General features: G+C 43.0%; 1 protein-coding gene across 5 annotated transcripts in view; it reads left to right on the top strand.

The window, feature by feature from the left end:
- Nucleotides 1-15444, top strand: part of Spop (speckle type BTB/POZ protein) — an 80282-nt gene extending 64838 nt beyond the window's left edge. For all 5 annotated transcript variants that reach the window (XM_032914524.1, XM_032914526.1, XM_032914521.1 and 2 more), the window contains 5 exons: nucleotides 5093-5270; nucleotides 8498-8553; nucleotides 9075-9197; nucleotides 12404-12546; nucleotides 13767-15444. In XM_032914524.1, coding sequence (XP_032770415.1) covers nucleotides 5093-5270; nucleotides 8498-8553; nucleotides 9075-9197; nucleotides 12404-12546; nucleotides 13767-13911 — 645 coding nt within the window. In that variant the 3' untranslated portion in view covers nucleotides 13912-15444. The remainder of the gene's footprint in view (nucleotides 1-5092; nucleotides 5271-8497; nucleotides 8554-9074; nucleotides 9198-12403; nucleotides 12547-13766) is intronic.
- The last annotated feature ends 4478 nt before the right edge of the window (nucleotides 15445-19922 follow it).

The following is a 19922-nucleotide window of genomic DNA, read 5'->3' as shown; positions in this document are numbered from 1 at the left end:
TTACTTGGTTACTCTTATCCTATGGTTAGGTCTGAGGCTGAGTTCCAGCATCCTCTCTTCACTTCCCCATATGAAATTCTCTTAGGAGAAATCCTGTGGTTAAGTTTAGCTTTGCCTTACTGACTTAGAAGGGAAGTGAGATGACACATTGGAGATGAGGAGATGTTGAACAGGGAAACGTCTGCTGAGTTCTGCTGATGCCGTGCTTTCTCACCATAGAACCAGGTGTGCCATCTGTTCGCTCACACTTCCCAGTTGGCCACAGGTGCCGAGTGTTGCTTCTCGTACTTGGTCTTGTGCCTAGTGAGACTCGTTCCTGTTCCAAGGCTCTCTGTGGACTTAGTAGCATTCAACACTGCAAGACGGTTGCGTGGGGGTGTGTATTGGATGTGTGGGTTTTTAAAATGTCTGCAATTCATCCAAGTTCTTAGCACTTTTCACAGCTAAACCTTTTCCATTTAAGTCCTGTTCCTTTGACCTGTTTTCCCCTATATCAGCAGATATTTATAAACAAGTTTATTTTAATTCATGTTTATATTTTATTTTCTATTTTAATTATTTTCTAATTATTTAGGGGTTTTCACGAAAGGATATCCACATGGAAATTTAGTTGCAAATGCCCACTGTGCTACAGTGCGTCCTCAGGCTGTGCCTAGATACTTCTGAGTGTGGCTGCTTCAAGGATCCTGGTGCACCCAGCAGTCCTAAGGGAACCCTGAAGTTAAGGACTGAGGCCCACACATGTGTTCATTTGGCCTTTATCTCAATGGTGTTACTGCTACTGAACATTTCAGTTAGATTATAAACTGAGTATACTGGTGGGTGGGCTTGTTTGTAATGTGCCACACAGGGTTCATTTTTAGATCTCTGTGATTTTTGTCTATTAGGAAATATGTCAATCCTTCCAAATTGATTTTGTTTAATTAACATACTTAGAAGTGATTTCTAAGCATTTCTTGTATCATCCCTTATCACAGTCTTTAGAACTCAGATCTGTTTTCCTCATTTCTTGTTATACAGAGAGAAACTAGTATCTTGGGAGGTCACGTAATTTTTCCTAACGTTGTCCAGCAAATTCATGTCAAGGCCATGTCAGCTCTTCATTTCCTACTTCTTGCCTGCTGAATTCAGGGGAACAGAATGCCATTCACTCAAGAGAGCAAGGGCTCTCCCAAGTTTTCTTAACAGAGTATTTACTTTGGTAATGAAAGGGAGGACATAAAAAGCATGTTTAAATTATATTTTTAATTTCCTCCTTAATAATTTGGGCCATAGAAAAGCTTCGTAAAAATGTTCAGCTTCCGTTAACCCTTTCTAGTTACTTATATTGAGAACAAATACTAGTTAGCAGTGAAGATGCATGGATTTCCCCTTCGTGGCCTATGAAGATCAGAGAGTTCCCTTTGTAAGGTGGTATTAAAATGAAGTAGGAAACACCATATGAAATACCACTTACAAAATAGCCAGACATTTATGCTTCTAAAACATAACTTTTCATTCTCATGCATAGAATATTCCTTTGACGCTTCAGAATATGTATTTTTACTTAATTTTAAATAAATATGTCTATTCTTTTTTTTTCTTTTATTAGTGAATTGTTGGTATGCAATAGTTGCACTGTACAAAACAACCAGTTTGTTCTTGACCTACAAAGATGTTAGCTTGATATGCAGCGTCTTTGTAGGTTACAAACTATGTTGATAATAAGCATACATCCTCACTTGAAGATAACCTGTGTGTGCTGTTCCCTCAACGATACCGTCTTTAGATTTACTTGGTTTTGAGCTTTATAAAACTCATAAGACATGGACTTGGGTCATTTAGGACTTGCTTTCTTTATATAACATTGTTTCTAAGATGTATACTTTGTAGTATTATTATTTTTGGGGGGGCGTGTTTTATGGTTGTACTGTTTTTTCTCTTACTGACTGACATTCAGGTTGTTGCTGATGTTGCTTTGAATGATGTGCTACACTATAAACAGTGTGTGGTGTTTTCTTATTTTTTCAATTTTTAAAATATTTTTTAATTTTTTTTAATGCATAGGGATACATTGTGACTGTCTTCAGACACACCGGAAGAGGGCATCTGATCCCACTACAGATGATTGTGAGCTACTATGTGGTTGCTGGGAATTGAACTCAGGGCCTCTGGAAGAGCTCTTAACCACTGAGCCTTCTCTCTAGCCCCTATTCTTTCAATTTTTAATTATTGTATAGGCACTAGAGTATTTTTCATGGATTTTCCTTTTTACGGAGATGAGTGTACAAGATTTGGCAGTCCTTAGTTGTTAATAGGTGCTGAATGTTTCTGTGGATTTCCTTCTTATGTGGGTGAATATACAATACTGGACAGCCTTAGTCATTCATGAAATTTCCTTTTAAAATAAATTTCCTGTTTTACAAAAGAGAAGTTGAAGCCAGGCATGTTAGCACATTCCTTTAATCCCATACTCAGCAAGCATAGGCAGGATCTCTGAATTTGAGGCCAGCCTGATCTACAGAGCCAGTTTCAAGACAGCCAGGGCTACACAGAGAAACCCTGTCTTTGAAAAACCAGAGGGGCGTGGGGGTGGTGAAGAGAAGTTGACTTTAAAAGTGAGACCCTTGGGGCTGGAGAGATGGCTCAGTGGTTAAGAGCACTGGCTGCTCTTCCAGAGGTCCTGAGTTCAAATCCCAGCAACCACATGGTGGCTCACAACCATCTGTAATGAGGTCTGATGCCCTCTTCTGGCTTACAGGCATATATGCAGACAGAATACATAATAAATAAATATATAAATAAATTTAAAAAAATTAAATGTAAAAAATGAGGCCCTCCTTAAGAAGTTGGAGCTTAGGAGATTATACAGCCTTCCTGAGACATTTTCATGCGTTCATTTATAAGACGACATAAATGTCACAGACACGTCATCCTCACAGCTGCACTTCTGAATGAGTCTCTGTAGTCAACTTTATAGGCATAAAAACATCTTTCGTTCTTCTCAAAATGGTCTCATTTTAGCATCATCATTTGCAGAGGAAAACAATCCCTCTCTAAGTTAAAAGTTTGGGCTCTGAAGACTCATTTGTGAGTGCCATTTAAAATTTATTTTTAATTAAGCGAATTTAATGTTGGTAAGAGGTGCCAGACATTCAGAGCTCTAGAGAATCCAGGCATCCATATATCTACAGAACAAGCCTGGCTCAGACCATAAAGGTACATTCTCCTTCCTGCTGTGTCCCTGTCTGTGTCCAGAGAGAAGAATTGCCCTCCGGAGAAGTGTCATAGACTTTGGGCCCCACTCATTGCCAAGCATGTATCTAGCCAGCAGAAAGTCCACTGGTAACCATAGTTCATTTGAAACTCAGCTTAGCTTTTGCCAATTCATTTTACCCAGTCTACTCAATTGCTATTAAGTGTTAATGATTTTGGGCTCCTGTCAGCCTGGTTTAATTCAAACTAGAAACATAGTGCCAAAAGCTTTCTCTATTCCCTTCATTGGCCATCCCTGGGGATTCCTGCCTTTCCCTATGAGGAAGTTGGATTTAATTGGTCTTTTCCTTTTTTTTTTTAAATCAGTATTTAGAACTATAACTGGGAACAGACAACTTTCTCTTTTACTGTTAATATTATATCAAAGAAATGAGGGTGCTAATATGAGAAAACAGTTGAACCAAATTAGAAATCTTACAAAGGACAAAAGAGGATCTCTGTGGGGTGGTTTGTGCTGGGTTCTGGGCTATTAAAATATTGTTTATAAACTGTCACTGATAAATGTGCTCTAATGCTGAGCACATTCATAATTGATTAACTTGACTCCCTCCTTGTGCAAGATCCTAACAGCTTGTTTTAAAGAAATGAGTACATTTCTTGACCTGGTAGTAAATATCTCACTCTTTTTTTTTTTTTTTTTTTTTTTCCGGAGTTGGGGATCGAACCCAGGGCCTTGCGCTTCCTAGGCAAGCGCTCTACCACTGAGCTAAATCCCCAACCCCTCTCACTCTTACAAGAAGGTATTATAGGTCATTTCGATCAAGCATTAACTTTGCCTCTGGGTTTATGACTGCAGCTAAAGGATGACTTGCATCTTGAAGGTCAAAAGAAATCTGGGTCATCAAGGATGTTCTTAAACTGTCTTTCTCATCAGACTCTTAGCAGAGAAACAGGGAGTTGATTCTCGGGGCTTGAGTTCTGCTTAGACTTAACTTTTCTAACATGACGTGTGGTTGTAGGAGAAAAAGCAATGTCGTTGGGTGCATGGCTGCTTATTGTTTGTTTGGTGGCTAGCATATTTTATAATGTTAATGTGGTTTCTAAATCCTTGTAATTGATATCCTAACACCTGACTTTCACAAACTCATCTCTAAATTTAGCTTGGTTTCTATCTAGATTGGATTAATTCAACTAGTTGATACATGCTACTGAAGGCAGAGTGGAAAGTTGGAGCTTTTCATGCATTTGGCACTGTCATTCTATTCCAGGCATGTGTAAATTGAAGTTAGTCATCTTGAATGTTATTGTCACAGATGATGGAGTTCAGGTGTAAAACTTACTGCATACTCACCCAGCTATCCCTACTGGAAGGCCTTTCTAGCTCAGTCCTTAAGGGAATTGGGCCATCATATTCATTAATCAAATGTCTTTGAAAAATACCAGTTACTTACCTAGCCCTATAGAAACTATAATTTATCAGTGTTTCCTGACCTAACTGAAGTAAGTGAAATGGTTTAGAGTTTTATATGATGACTTCTATAGCAACTCTAATGTGTAAGCTTTCTTTTAAGGTAGGAGAAGGGGAATACTTGAAATTTAGCATTTGTTCTTGTCAGTTTCTCCTTGGGAGCTGTGCTTGAGTTTGCAAGGGATGGGACTCATTAGAAACTGTAGGAGAACTTGTTCTGTGAGGCTGTCACTGTCCTAAGGTGTGGTATGAAAGAGGTGTGTTTGTAATAAATAGGGAGACAATTAAGCCAAAGGAGAAAGTCTTGATTTGTCGAGGTAATTTCAAGAAAATGTGGTATCTAAATATGTGTGGCACTAAGGTAGAAGTCCTCTCTCCACCTGGTGAAGCTGGTAACAAAAGCTTTGTTTCTGTCTCCCTATCTCACAGGTGAGTGTAGTCCAAGACTCTGTCAATATCTCTGGGCAGAACACTATGAACATGGTAAAGGTCCCTGAATGCCGGTTGGCTGACGAGTTAGGAGGGCTGTGGGAGAACTCTCGATTCACAGACTGCTGCTTGTGTGTGGCTGGCCAAGAATTCCAGGCTCACAAGGCTATCTTAGCAGGTTGGTGTTTATTCATGATTCACTTTATAATTTTGATTCAGTGGCTACCAAATTGCCTTTTGGAATAACTTCAACTTTTGAACTCTGCACCTAAATACATTTTTAAAATTCATTTTCATTTTGGTGTTTTGAGATAGGGACTCACTTTACAGTTTATGTGTACCTAGAACTTATTGTTAGCTCAGACTGTCCTCAAACTTCAATTCTCAGCTCCCACCCCACTTCCAGTCCCCAATGCCGGAGTAATGGGTATATGCCACCATTCAGTATTTTATATTCTAAAGACAGTTCTCATAACCAAAAGTGCTACTCTTCATAAAAATGGCATTTCTGGTTTATCTCAAGTGGTCTTAGGTACTATTTCAAAAGTATAAATGGTGGTCATACAAAGGTACTATATGTCTTTGTACTGGGAAAGTAGCTCTTGGAGTACCTAAGAGCAAGTAGTAGCTGCTAGCTGGGCTTTGGATGTGATAGAGAGCATTCTGTTCTGGGACTAAGTACTGTCAGGCTGACACCTAGGCCTCTCAGAATGGTGAAGCCATCTTTCCACTGTAACATACAAGAAGAACGGGACCGTGCTACTGAGGATCAGCTCTTGTTTGTCAGGTTCTTGATCTTTAAAACCAGAAAGAGTCACCCCAAGGAAGAACTGAGTGAGGGCTGACTTCACCTTATAGAAAAGCAGAGCTGTAGCCACACACTGCTCTGCACACCATAGAGCATGTCAGAGTATTAAGTGACTCTCCAAGTAACAGACGATTTCCCAAGGCTCCTCTGCTGAGATGTCTCAGCTCCATCATTCTAAAGTACACACTTGAGATGAGCTCAGCCTGTCCCATGTGACAACTTTCCTTTCTCTGCCTCAGCTAGGTGGTATTGTCAGTGCTGAAGAAAGGGAGTAACTTAGGCTAATATCTACCTGTATAGCGAGACCCTCAACATGCTTGCTTCCCCCAAGCCCTCCTCCCTTTGAATGTTTGTTTCTTGTTTGTGTATGTGGTACAAACATGTATGTGTGCATGTCTATGCACGTACATGTACTTTGTGTGTATGTGAGAGGTCAGAGGTTGAATGTGTTCTTTTGTGACTCTCTACTGTACTTTTTGACATAAAGCTCACTGTTTTTACACTACTGACTCACCAGTGAGGTCTAGGGATCCATTCGTATCCCTCCCGTGTCCTCACTTAGTTCAGGAGTTACGGATACATACCTGGTTGTTAAGTGGGTGCTTGAGATCTGAACTCAGGTCCTTCTGCTTGTACAGCAAGCCCTTATCCACTGAGCTGTCTCCTCAGCCCTCCTACCCACCCCATGTATCTTTCTGTAGATGTAGTCAGCTTCCTTTCCCCCCCCAACAGTAGATATTTCAGACTTCAGCCTTTCCTCTCTAACCTCCTCTAACTCCTTGCCTTCTAAGACGCCCTTTTGTAAGAACAGCCTTGATGCCTGCTGTTGTCACCTGCCTTCTCATTGGCAAGGAGTTATTGCTCATCTGCAGAATCGATTGTTTTGAATACTTCGGCTCTCTGAACTTGTCCTGCCTTCCCAGAAACCTCGTTCTCTCGGTGTATGTGCTCCCTTTCTCCCCACACACTCTGAGGTAGCACATTCACTGTCTACTTCCTTTCCCCACAATGTCCTCAGTTCACCTCCTCGCCAGAAAAGCAATTTTCCAAAGTTAGATGAATGACCTGCTAGCTTCTAAGTTTGAGAGGCTCAATCATGTGCTAGTTGACTCCATGCTCCAGTTTTTTCTCAGTTCTTCAACTATCTTGTTCTTTCCCTTTATGGCTCAGAAAATCGAACCCTAGGCCCCATGTATGCTTGGCAAGCACTCCATCTCTGAGCTGTCGCTCCTGCTTGCTCCAGCTATTTCTACTGTGTGGCTTCCCTCCCTCTCCCTCACCTGTCCCTTCAGACATCAGCCAGCCCTAAGGGTCTGCTTCAGTGTTCCCTCTGTTCTCTGGTGATTCTGTTCCCATTGCATCAGCTGCAGTCTGTCTACTGATGACTTTCTAAGCCCTGCCTGCTGCTGTGCACCCCCTATATCAAAGTACCAGCTTGTAAGTACCGTATAGCCTATAACTCTTCTGAGATAAGAACATAGAGATAACCTTCTGAAATAGATTAAAATAATGATGTTCACATTTGAAATCTGAAAAAGTGGGGAGAAATTTCTGCTATATAACCCAGGCTGATCTCATGTGTAGAATTCTCCTGCCTTACAAGTAAACACTACTATGGCTGGTTAATTTAAAAAAGGGGGGAGGGGCTCAGAGGAAATGGTTAGAAAATGACAGGGCTAAAATTAGTTCTTTCTGACATAAACTACAGGCCAAAAGTCCCAGGTCCCTGCCACCTTCCTACTCTCTCCATCTGCTCTTCTACTCTTAGGTATTAGACTGGGAGTTTCAACTGGGACTCCAACCCTGATTTACTCAGAAACATGAAAACTTTTGAGTTCTTAGTCATTTTATTACTCTTCATGGTTGAAAGTAAATTGTGCGTGTGTGCGTGTGTGTGTGTGTGTGTGTGTGTGTGTGTGTGTGTGTGTGTGTGTGTGTGTGTTGTTTTCATGAGTGTTCATAGAATGTTCATGGACTCTGTTTCTTGATTTGTTTTCTTCATTCCCATTTCTAAAGGAAAAAACCGAATTCTCCATAATGAAAGAAATTAAATGCTAAGGGAGATGGTTTTACCAAATACAGGGAGCTTTGAAGGGCCATAAACCATTATACTTAATCTAAGGTTTCTATAGCCTTTTGGGGACAGTACCACCTTCATTGAGAACACATAGCTGGAGGAAGAGAGACAGCTTACCAAAGGGCTCATCACCAAGCTGGCACATGCCATTGAGCCCAACTCCGGACCTTCTCATTCGCTGTGTGGTCTCTCTAGAGGTGCCCTTGTTCCAGCCAGACAGCCAAGTAGTAGACACCCCACGTAGACCATAGGATACCTTCCTTCCGTTGGAATTTCAGTGTCTATACAGGTAGCCCATATGCCATTGTTGTCCTACACAGATAAATAATTTCTGTAAAATGTAGATGATTAAAATAGAGCCAATGAATGTTTTGAAAGCATATGTTTTATAATTCTGATATGATTTGAATCTGAGAGCATATCCTTGGAAATGGGATAGGAAGAACAAAGATCTTCATTATTACTGGGACAGTTGAGCAATTCCCACGTGATAACCTTAGTGTTCCCTCTCATGTTGTAGCTCGGTCTCCAGTTTTCAGTGCCATGTTTGAACATGAAATGGAGGAGAGCAAAAAGGTGTGTACCAGGATGCATGTGCTTCTTTTTAACCGGGTGATTAAAGTCAGACCTTACCACTCTGGCAGGCTTATTTTCCTAATTATCTTTCTCTTGCTGTGTTTTTTTTTTTTTTTCTTGCTGTGTTATTAAAATACAGTTTCTTGAACAGACACCTTCTGAGAGCAGAGAGGTGATCTGAAGTGTCCCAGGTGACGGAGACGTACTTGCTGAGCAGGTCATCTGAACAGTTTGGATTAAAGATACTAGAAAGTCCAGAGATTTAAAAAAACTAATCACACATTTTAGTAGTTGTTTTGCTACTGTTTGAGAAAATAAAGGTAGTTAGTATACAGTGATGGGAGGAAAGCTACTGTAGTGAGTGAGTGGCGGGGGGGGGGAGGGGAGGCATTTTCTACCCATGGTTTTAGGTTTAACTCATACAAGTTTCTTTCCTCACCAGAACTTAAAATCATGAATATAGTTTAGGAATTTTGTTCTGTTAGGATGGTTCATTCTCATTTTTGGCTTTTCTGGCATAGAATCGGGTTGAAATTAACGATGTAGAACCTGAAGTTTTTAAGGAAATGATGTGCTTCATCTACACGGGGAAGGCACCAAACCTTGACAAAATGGCTGATGATTTGCTGGCAGCTGCTGACAAGGTAAGAACAGAAAAATAGTTGTAAGACCAGGTCTTACTGTGACCTCTTCAGTTTTGTGAAAGGGCGTATGTGTTAGTATGGGTGAATTGAACATACATATATCTTTATTTAGGCAATACATTGTTCCAACACAGTACTTTTGGTACTAAAAGTGTCCTGCTCGATATGGTAAACTCTCAGGGTCACCTTAACTATGGAAAAGAAGAGTGTGTTTGATATTCACCCCTCTTCTTGTTCTACCTGAAATTTAACCCTGTCAAGAATTAAATAAGTAAATAGATGTGGTTTTTTAAATTTTATTTTTTGTGGGTTTTTTTTGTTGTTGTTTTGTTTTGTTTTGTTTTGTTTTGTTTGAAACAGGGCTTTTCTGTGTAACCCTGACTTTCCTAGAACTCTCACTGTAAACTCAAAGGTCTGCTGGGAGCACTGCCTCTTTCTGTTGTGTTCTGAGTTCTGGTACTTTTCTGAAGAAAAAGTTCCTATAACCAAGAGCACCAGAGCCTCTCTAGGGTTTGTTCTGGAAAATTGACTTCTTCTAAGGACAGAAGATGGTGCCTAAATATACAACAGAGGTTTTCTGTGCTGATCAGCATTATGGAGCATATAGACCAGACCAATTGTTTCTGTTGATGAAGATTGAGAGAGTAACTCTATTCTTACTACCTTTTAAGACTTGACTAATAGTTAGCAACATGAAAATGCCACACTCTTCCAGTCAGCCTCGTTTCTGACTAGGAGAAACTTAGTTTCATTAAAAGCAATAAGAGTATTAACCTTAAGCTGTGTAAAATTAGCACTGCCCACTGCTCATTTTATTTGAGACTGGGGCTTGCTCTATAGCCCAGGCTGACTTTTGACCTCACAGTCATCCTGCTTAGGTCCTAAGTATTAGGGGTTAGCTGTGTGTGCCCAAGCCTGTCCCAAGCCTGCCTCATAGAGTAGCTGTGGTTCTGTCTGACCTGCCGCTAGTATCCAGTGAAGTACTCATTTATGCTTATACATCTCAGGTCTGTATTCTCTTATCTTTGAAGTCCTATAAGGGTGATGAGTACTGTAAAGAAAGTTCATATTTTAGACAAAAATACTGAGGATCAAAGCTTTACATCCTTAGAACTGAAGTTAGAACTTCTGTATCTCTGGGTTTTCATCAGGTCAGGGAGCAAGGGAATCAGGCTGAACTGCTGCTCGAGGGTGGAGTTTTCAGTGCACCATGTTTCCTTCTGATTTTTAAAAAGAAAGCAGTTGAGTCCAGCAGTCCTATAAATGTATGAATGAGAAGTCGCCAGGTGGTGGTGGCAGACACCTTTAATCCTAGCACTGAGGAGGCAGAGATAAGCAGTAGGTGAGTTTGAGGCCAGCCTGATCTACAGAGCCAGTTCCAGGACAGTTAAGGCTACACAGAGAAACCTTATCTTGGGGGTAGCGGGTAGGGAAGTAGGTGTCGGCAGCTAATGGGTGCATTTTCAACTTCCCTCAGAATTTCCCATGGGGTGCCTTTGCTCCAGGCCTGTTGAAAGCATGCTTTACCTTTGTACCTCTCTGTGAACTTAGGAAAACAGTGAAAAATCCTTCGTGGAAGGATCTGAACATCTTGAATTTACCCAGGAGGCTGAAACAGCTTCTTCTGAGCCTTACCAATCTCCTGGGGACATGTGTAATTAGACTAAAAACAAAACAAAACACGCTGGCCAGGCCTGAGAGACAGAGTTCCAATCTCCCGAGTAAGCACTGCCATTAGGCAAGGCTTTCAGAAGCATAATTAAGAAAAAAACTTTGTCCCCCCAAGAGACATGAGTGGCTACTTTTGTCTAATTGTGCAGGCGGGATCAGAGCTATTCACAGCAGAAGTCCTTTTAAAAGAATGTGTAAAGAAAGATAAGAGGGACAGTCCCTGTGGCCCTGTAGAAAGGCTGACCATGTTTTCCTCAGCCCCTCCCAGCACTGTCATTTCTCGATTATCTAGTGTCATGTCCCTTTTCCATGGAAACTGTCTTCCGGTTGGTTACTTAAATGCAAGAAATTAAAGTGACACCAAAACCAATAAAACTCCTTTTTGCTCTAGGAGATCACAGTGCCAGCAGGTTTGCCTCCTTGCCTGAAATTCATAATAAAATTGTAGTGGTTTGATTGCCGTAATTCAGCCTGGAGGGGCATCGTGTCATGAATTCTGAGACCCTGAAGGTAGAGGCCTATAGAGAGACTCTGGAAAGCCTCATAGCAACGCTTCTCCTGTGAACTAGTTAATGGCATTTTATTTCATGCCTTCTTTATTCCTCTGGAAGTTCGTGCTATGGTAAAGAGCTGGTAGCCAAGGGTCATCAGACCTAATCAGTTGGATCAGCGCACCAGCATCGACCTAGACCTTCTGCTTCCAGAATGTGTGTGCTGTTTATTTAGAAAATAGAAGTGTTCAAACTGAAATTGGAACCAGGATCTCTGCTTTGTCCTTTTTACCCTCAGAATCTTAACCTCAACCACAATAAAATAAGACTTGAGCCCTTGGCTCACACTCACTCAGGAACAATATGTGTCAGCGATGCTGGTGAAAGCCACCACAGGGTCCCTTTGCACAACTTGATAGGTCAATTGGGGTATTTTGCCAGGGTAGTAACAATGTTTAAATAAAAAAGAACTGTGGCAAATGTGGTGGGAGTTGAGAGGCAGAGGCAGTCTGATCTCTTGAGTTTGAGGCCAGCCTGAACAGCCAGGATACACAGAGAAACCTTGTCTAAAACAAAAAAAGGAAGGGAGGGAGGGAGGGAGGGAGGGAGGGAGGGAGGGAGGGAACCCCACCCCAACAAAACAGTGCTTCAGCTATGAGCGGTAGGACTGCAGAAGTTGTGGTAGAATGTCCTGCTGGCTTGCAGCTGGCTAGTGCCTCACTGTCCGGGTAGGTGGTGGTTGTGTAAGAAAGGCAGGTGCTAAGTAAGTGTTGGGATATAAATCTGCTCTGGTTGTCATTTCCTAAGAGATGAACTTTAGAATTTGATAGACAAGGCTATCCACATTATTTCAGTTCTCTTCACTTCAGGCTTAAGCAGCTGCCCTTCAGAGTGTGGTGTGTTTATGACTGTGTTGGTACTTTTCCTGCACTCTGCAATTGTGTTCAGATGCCTAATTTCCCAGCCACACACCTAAGAAGAAGGCTTTGGTGGCATCAGCCCTGACCCATTGCTGCTCTGACCACAGCACTGCTTGTTTCACAGTACGCCCTGGAGCGTTTGAAGGTCATGTGCGAGGATGCCCTCTGCAGTAACCTCTCTGTGGAGAACGCTGCAGAGATTCTCATCCTGGCTGACCTCCACAGCGCAGATCAGCTGAAAACCCAGGCAGTGGATTTCATCAACTAGTGAGTACATCTTCAGAGTCCTCCTTCAGAACAGTTGGGATAACGTAAGAAAGACTTTGCATTTGTGGGTAAAGTGAGCAAGCAGCTTCATTAACCTTTTGGTAGTAAATAGAAAATTTCATCTTGCATTCAGCTCAACAGTGAGGAATGGTTTTGCTTGCATAGATCAGGTTCTACGTGGGAAGTCCTTCCTTCCAGACAGTGCTGGAACTGAGTAGGGACACTAGCTGGCCTGGAAAAGCTGTCTGCTCCCTAGGCAGACAGCAGCTCCCTTACTTTGACCGACAAATCAAGATAGTCTGCAGGAGAGTAGAGGCCCCTGTCTTACGATGAGCTAGTAAAATGTGCTGCATCGTCTGGTGGGCCAGGGAAAGAGAGGAGCAGGCATTAACTGATTGTTAAAGACTGTTCTAAAAAGGAGACATCTGCCACATCTGCCACTTAATCCGAGTGACAGGTGCTCAGCACAGTACTCTCTAGAGTACTTTGAAGGAGCCAGGACAGGTTATAAGTATAGTCCTTCTCACTGGGGTGCACTTTATTACTCCTTTGTGTGATGGGGAGCCCTCCTAACAGCACTTTGGGGTTGGCAAGTCTAAGATGTTCGGGTAGATGAGTGAAGGATTGTAACACAGAAAATACCCAAATATGGGGAAATAATGTCTTCTAGGTCTAGTTACATGGTTGTCCCTAAGGTGTAGTAGCCTGAGACAGAAGAGAAAAGGAAGGACCAGGAAGTGTCAGATCTGTTCAGGGTGCACTGTATGTTGGATAGATGCTACTTTTTAGAAGGCAACAACCATTGAGCAAAAGGTGGGTGTTAGCTTCTTTTTCTGACCCTCAACAGGCCCTGGCTGTGATGTGCCTTATGGTCAACAAAACCAGTAAATGGCAGAGCGGTGGAGTCAGAGCTGTGCTCCTCTTTACTAGCATCCACGAATTTAACTGTCTTCAACAGAGTTGAGCTGATGTACAGCCCACATTTGAAAGTGTATTACCTCAGAGTCCAGGTTTTCAGAGTTAGAAGAACCACAGCCCAGCCTGCTGGTCTGCACACTGTCTAGGAAGCACAAGCTCGTGGATGTTAAGAGTTCTGTCTGGGTCGGGCTGATTTTATTAACACCCTCTACACTACACACTGGAAAAGTGGGCTATCTAGGTAGCTATTTGGTCCATTTGCACATTCCCTTTGGTAACCTTTCTCTCCACATTTCTCCTAGTCATGCTTCGGATGTCTTGGAGACCTCTGGGTGGAAGTCAATGGTGGTGTCACATCCCCACTTAGTGGCAGAAGCGTACCGCTCTCTGGCTTCCGCACAATGCCCTTTCCTGGGGCCCCCGCGCAAACGCCTGAAGCAATCTTAAGATCCTGCCCGTTGGGAGACTCCATTCATTTTCCAGCAGCAGCAGCCACCGTTGCTGCCACTGACTGCCAGGTAGACCGCGCGGTCTGTGCGGCTTTTACTCTGTGTCGGGGGAGATGGCACCATGGCCACCCAGACTTTAACAGCACTAAATAACTTAGGGGAGCTGGGGGAGGGAAGGGCCCAGGACTCGGGCCACTCAGCCTAATGAAACCCTGTTGTTCTGTCACCGTGTGCCCTTTGGCCTGACCAAGTTTGACACTGGGATTCAGTTTAGGCGCCGGCCTCAAGCACATCCCAGCAGTGGTACTTCGGAGAAATCGGCATCTGACTGAGCAGAACAAATCGTCAGGTGCCTGGAGCAAAAAGGAAAAAAAAAGCAGAAACAAGTGGACATTTAGTTTTAAGAGATGGAAAAAGGAAAGAAGAAAGATTTTTTTCGAAAATCAGTTTGTGGATTCCAGTAGTATTTATGTTGAAAGAAGCAAATTTTAGTCCTTCCAACTGTGGATATTTGTGAAAACTCCTCACCACCACCCAAGTGTCAGAAGAGCTCTCTCGCTAGCACTTACTGTTTGCAAGAAGAAGCCATCCTTTATCCTCTGAAAGGTGGCCCATGACGGCAAAAGGGAGGAAGTCATCTGATCTGGAAAGCGAGTGTTTGACAGTAGTGGCTTCTGCAGAAATTCTTACTGGTATTAAAAACTGGAAAAAATAATTCATCCAGAATTCATACTGTCTTGATAAAAACTATGATTCTGTTTTTTAGATATCGTGGAAAATGGATTTTTTTTGGCATTTTTCTCTGATTTTATGTTTTCCCTTCCCTTTTTCTGAGAGAGAGGGAGAGAGAGAGAGAGAGAGAGAGAGAGAGAGAGAGAGAGAGAGAGAGAGGGAGAGAGAGGAGAAACAAATACAGAAAATACATAAAACGAAAAGAAGAGAAAAGGAAATTTTATTATTATTGCTATGTGAAAAAAAAAATCCCAGCCCAGATGGCCTGGCTGTTTGTACCTGACTTGTCGCCTGCATAGGAGCCGGTCCTGTCACTTCTGATTAGCCCCTCTTCCAAAGGGGAGACTTCAAATGTTAACTTTTTCTTTTTGAAAATATAAATAATTACTATTTTGTACTGTGTGGTATCTCTGGTCTTTTGTTTCATTCACTTGGCTTCCTCTTGGGTCTCAGTTTCTTGCTTGTGAGATTTCGAAGCCCTGGTTTGAGCTTCATCTTGCAGGGATTATGTTCAGAATGTCTAAGAAGCAGTAGGGGTTTATTTATTCTCCATAGTCTCAAGTTTTCTTTGTGAGCTCAGCATCTGCCAGTCTTTTGTCCTCCTTGAGGTTCTGCCAACCATGTCCTGGTGAGAGTCTGGGACCAGGTCCCACTCCACCAAGGCAAACAATTGTAGTGGGCCTCTTCTGCACCCTGTGTGTGTTAATACCTGATCCCAAATCTCCTTTCTCCTAACAAAATAAAAAGAAATATTTAGGGGTCATGAACATGGAGATAAATAAAGGGAAATTGTTGTGTCTTCTGGTTCCTGTCATTGACTGATGTATTTCTGGAAAAGCTAAGGTCTTAACTTCCAGGGAGCTCACAAGAGTACTGTGGGGTTCCAAGCTACACAGTACTGGCCAGATAGTGGAACACACTAAAAACATACATTGTGTGGCCAAGGTTGCATTATTTAACCTTAGAAGGAACTTTAGCTCTTTTCATATTCCATTATCTTTTAGTGACTTTTCTCTTGGCTAATTTTCTGGTTTTCATTGTGTACCTACTACTGGCTGGGTATGTGTGGGTGAGCAGCAGTTTTTACGCAAGTGGGACTTGTTTATTGTACTCTGTGGCACTTCCCAGTTTCCGCCTTAGTATGACCTGTATAAGGAAGTGTCCGGTTCCCTGTGTACTGGCTACTGGCCACTGTCACTTTGACCCCCACTTCTAAATTGATGCATAGACATAGTGAGACAGGTGGGTACAGCATCTTCTCTACCCATGCTGCCTCTGTGTGGGCTCTGTAGTTCTCAGTTCTCAGCAGACCTACATCTACAGGGTCCTTTTCAAACCTCCTGACCTCTCACGGAGTTTGGTTGGACAGGTGACAGGTAGTGCTGACCCATAGCTGGAAACAGTGAAACCCGAGGAAGGCGCATGCCTAAGGTCACACAAGTACCGAGCACCAGCTCGTCTAATGTCATATCCTGACGATTACATAAGGAATGGAGGAAGTTCCATTTCTGGAGTGCTTAGGTACAAAATTGGAAGTGAAGCTTGCTTCCTCTGGGAATAGTAAGAACAAAGCCCCAGAAAGGTACCTCTGCTGGCCTGTTCCTCAGAGCTTCCAGCAGGGCGAGACAGATTTCCTGAACTTCCCTCACACCGTCCTGGTTGAAGATGGAGGACTCGGAGAAAGCGCTTTCAGGAAGGGCGCTGTCCTGACATCTGGCTCTTGGCAGGATAAAGGTCTGCTCTGGGATTTTCCATACTTGTAGAATTTCCAGCACGGACTTCACTGTGGATCGGAAACTGGTGGAATTTCAGGTGTAGATGGAGCGGCTCAATGCTTCTGTTATTACATTATTTCTGGCCATGTTTGTTTTTGTTTAAACGATACAGTTGAAGCCATCTGGTTATGACAACATCAGAGCCCCAGCATACTGTTCATAAACCTCCCACTGCCACCACCTCTTCCCTTAGCTCCCCCACATCTGAAATTTAATTCAAGTTAACTCCACAATCTGGGGCATGTGCTGTCACGGCAGAGATGTCCGTGCCAGTGGAACAGTTGGAGATGGCAATTCCACAAGGATATGGCTTATTTATCAAAACAATATTTCAGGCAAGTAGTTCCACAGAACCTTCAGAGTTGTGGTTTGGGGGCCAAATAGAATATCTGGCAATGTCCCAATCTCCCCACCTCCCTGTGGTCAGCCTCTGCCTCATCTGACCATCCATGGGGGAAGATTTTTTTTTTCCCCATTTCTTACATGAAGATTAAACCTGTCTGTTGTTATTAGGCAGCTTGGAGACCTTTATAGGTTTGAACAAATTAGGAAAGAAACGTCCCTCTTTCCCTTCTCATGATAAGGCTGCCGGCCTTCAGCTGTCAGAGAGCTACTGCCGCTTTTTTCTTTTCTTTTTAATTCCAGCCAGGAACATGAAGATCCTACGGCAGGCAGGCCAGAAGATCTCTGGCTGGACCAGTGTTCTGAGAGTTCCTTTTAAAATGTGGCTTCAGCCTATTATGGGTTCTCCATACTGGATGAACCCAGGCAGATGAAAGGAAACAGCGTCTGTGTTTGTGAGCAAACACCCAGGCCAGGCAGAAGGGGTGGCCCTGCACGTGAGGCTGACTGGCGCTTTGTTCTGGCCCTTCAACTCCTATAAAAGAAGTACTAAATCAACATGCAACATGGCCGCATTGCATTTTTCCGTATACCTTCGTCAAAGACAAATTCTTGGCTGGAGCCCAGCCTTATTTTCCACAACTAATTATCTTTTTAATCAGCCTGGGCCCCGTGTATTTCCTTCGTCTCCTGACTTTTCACCGTACTGTGCCCCCCATCTTTTAGATTCATTTCTGATGGCTTGCTGACTAATCAGACATTCAGGTGAGTCTCACTGGCCTGCTGTGTACGTGCATGCACAAGGTAGCCATACTCTCCCGCTTTTAATTTCAGAGGTGACTGTGCCACTGTGGGACCTTTGACCTGATAGGTGGATGCCTCTCGGATGCAGTGAACAAGAAAGCAGATGTAGAAGATGAGTCTTTGGGATAATGAGCTGGGAGAACCAGAAGCTCTGCCCTCCAGATGAGAACAGAAACTTGAATGTTGCTGGCTGATGGGATCTCTAAACAGTTAGCAAAGTGCAGAGGCCCCCCCCTCTGTAAAGCCTCTAATGCAGGAGGAGGAAGTGACATCTGCAGACTGTTTGCTGATTTCTGCACTCTGAGAAAAGAGGAATTCTAAACTTGAGGGAATTCGATATAAGCAGCAGAAATGGTTAAGGAGTTGAAAGGGGATCAACTCTGGGGGGAGAGACATTATGAAGATAAAATGCAGGCCACCCCAGTATAGGAATGTACCTGCAGCTGACAGATGTCACCGGCATTCTGAGCACTTGCTGGTTTGTCTCGTGGCTCTCATTCCAGTTGTGTGAACTGGGAAGGTAGAGATGTCACTTCCTCAAGGTCACGCCTCCTGGCCCAGAGCCAAGAAATAACAACAAAACAATAGAATATCCCCAAGGACCAAGGAGAAGGTGAAAAGCCAACTTGGCCTGGCAGTAACGTGGGATTGTCCACTAATGCTCAGGGAAAATATCTTAAAGGTTACTTCCCAAACTGAAGAAGGAAATGGCCAAGAAGTTCATCTTTCCCTATCAGAGAAAACAGACGTCCAGGAAAGAGAAGATGTGTGCTCAAAGTGACAGAGACTAAAACTTAGGCCACTAAGAGCAAATGCTTAGGTAGCACGGGAGAGCTCAGACTTCCCGGGGCTAGCTCTAGGATAGAGGATAGGATTTCTGCTCTACCGATTAAGTAAACCAGAGAGAGGGGCCTTAGAACTAAGAACTAGAAAGCATGCATTAGGACAAGAATGGTTACCGTAAAGCACTTTCAGTCACGGTGGAGGCAGAAGCCAAAGCTAATAAGGATACATCAACAAATTGATACAAGCTACTGTTTGCCTAAGAAAGAAAAGAAGGGAACCGACGCCCAAGAACGTATTCGGTCAAGTCAATGAACACGTTTATTTCTATGTGCAAGGGTGTACAGGTTGTTCACGTGGTTGACTGATGTTGTGAAAGTCATGTCTGTAGAATAACTGTAGCTTCCAGTTGAGAAAGAAAACAGCCAGATTCAATCCGTACTCTTTTGAGAACGAATCCCTAAAGACTCGTTTCTGTGCCGCTTCAGCCTATCTTTCAAGTAAAAGTTTGCTTCACACCTTAAATGTTTTCATGGGCCAGTGGTTGGTTCACTGGCGGGCTATGAAAGGCGTGGTATGCAGCTCCTAAATACAGAAGCCCTTTGCCAGTCTGCAGGATGCAAGTACTCTCACCACGGCTCACTTCGCATCTTCAAGGTGACCTTACTGAATGAGAGCTAGGAAGAGATGTGCTCTGGGCCCTTTTCTAGAATCTTCCCTGTACAGACACCCTACATACAAATAACCTCATGTGCATAGACAGGAGTAAGACTCGAAGTGATTAGGAAGAGATTGAGTGTTTATTGTCTTTGCTAATTGTATGGTCATACAATTTAATTCTTAATAATAGTAATCTAGCAGCTAGCTCTTAAGATTCCTGAAAATTTAGCAGTGGGCTCTAGAAAGCCAGTGTGAACGAGCTGTAGCACACCCCTGGAGTGGTTTTAGATTGTCCTCTGAGCTCTCTGTGCCTGATTATTGACTGTTACCCCACAGTACTTTAAAATAATGCCCTTGTGGAGCTGAAGAAATGGCTCAGCAGCTCTGAGCACTGGCTGCTCTTCCAATCCCAGCACCCTCTTCTGGCCACCTTGGGCACCAACATGCTTGTGGTGACCGGACAAAGCAGACAAATCTACATACACACAAAATCAAACTAAAATGTAAAATGCCCTTGTGTCATTTAATGGCAAAATGAAATAGTGTTTTATTGTACATCTTTAGATCTGTTGACATTGATACACGAACCAATTGTCAGGTTGCGCGTTTCGATCTCTCTGGGTAAATTAACACATTTTTATTTTCTGTCTCAGCAGTACTAGAAATCTGTGTTGATTGGCGCACTGATGGAAAGCAGACATCAACACCAAGGAGTTATGCAGCATTACCAGCGGTTCTTCCAGGGCCATGGCCTCCTCTGCACATCCTTCAAAGTTCTCTAGAAGAGAAAGGGCATTTGAGTGTGTCCAGGTGGCAGTGGGTGGTTCCCAGCCCACCCCCCACACTAAAGTTAAAAAATCTTTGCCTTGATTTGGCTCGACAAAGGTTTCAGAGAAGCTAAAGTGGCTAACGC

This window comes from Rattus rattus, chromosome 9 (assembly GCF_011064425.1).
Source record: "Rattus rattus isolate New Zealand chromosome 9, Rrattus_CSIRO_v1, whole genome shotgun sequence".
In the NCBI taxonomy this organism is placed as follows: domain Eukaryota; kingdom Metazoa; phylum Chordata; class Mammalia; order Rodentia; family Muridae; genus Rattus; species Rattus rattus.
This window is presented reverse-complemented; position numbering and strand designations above follow the sequence as displayed.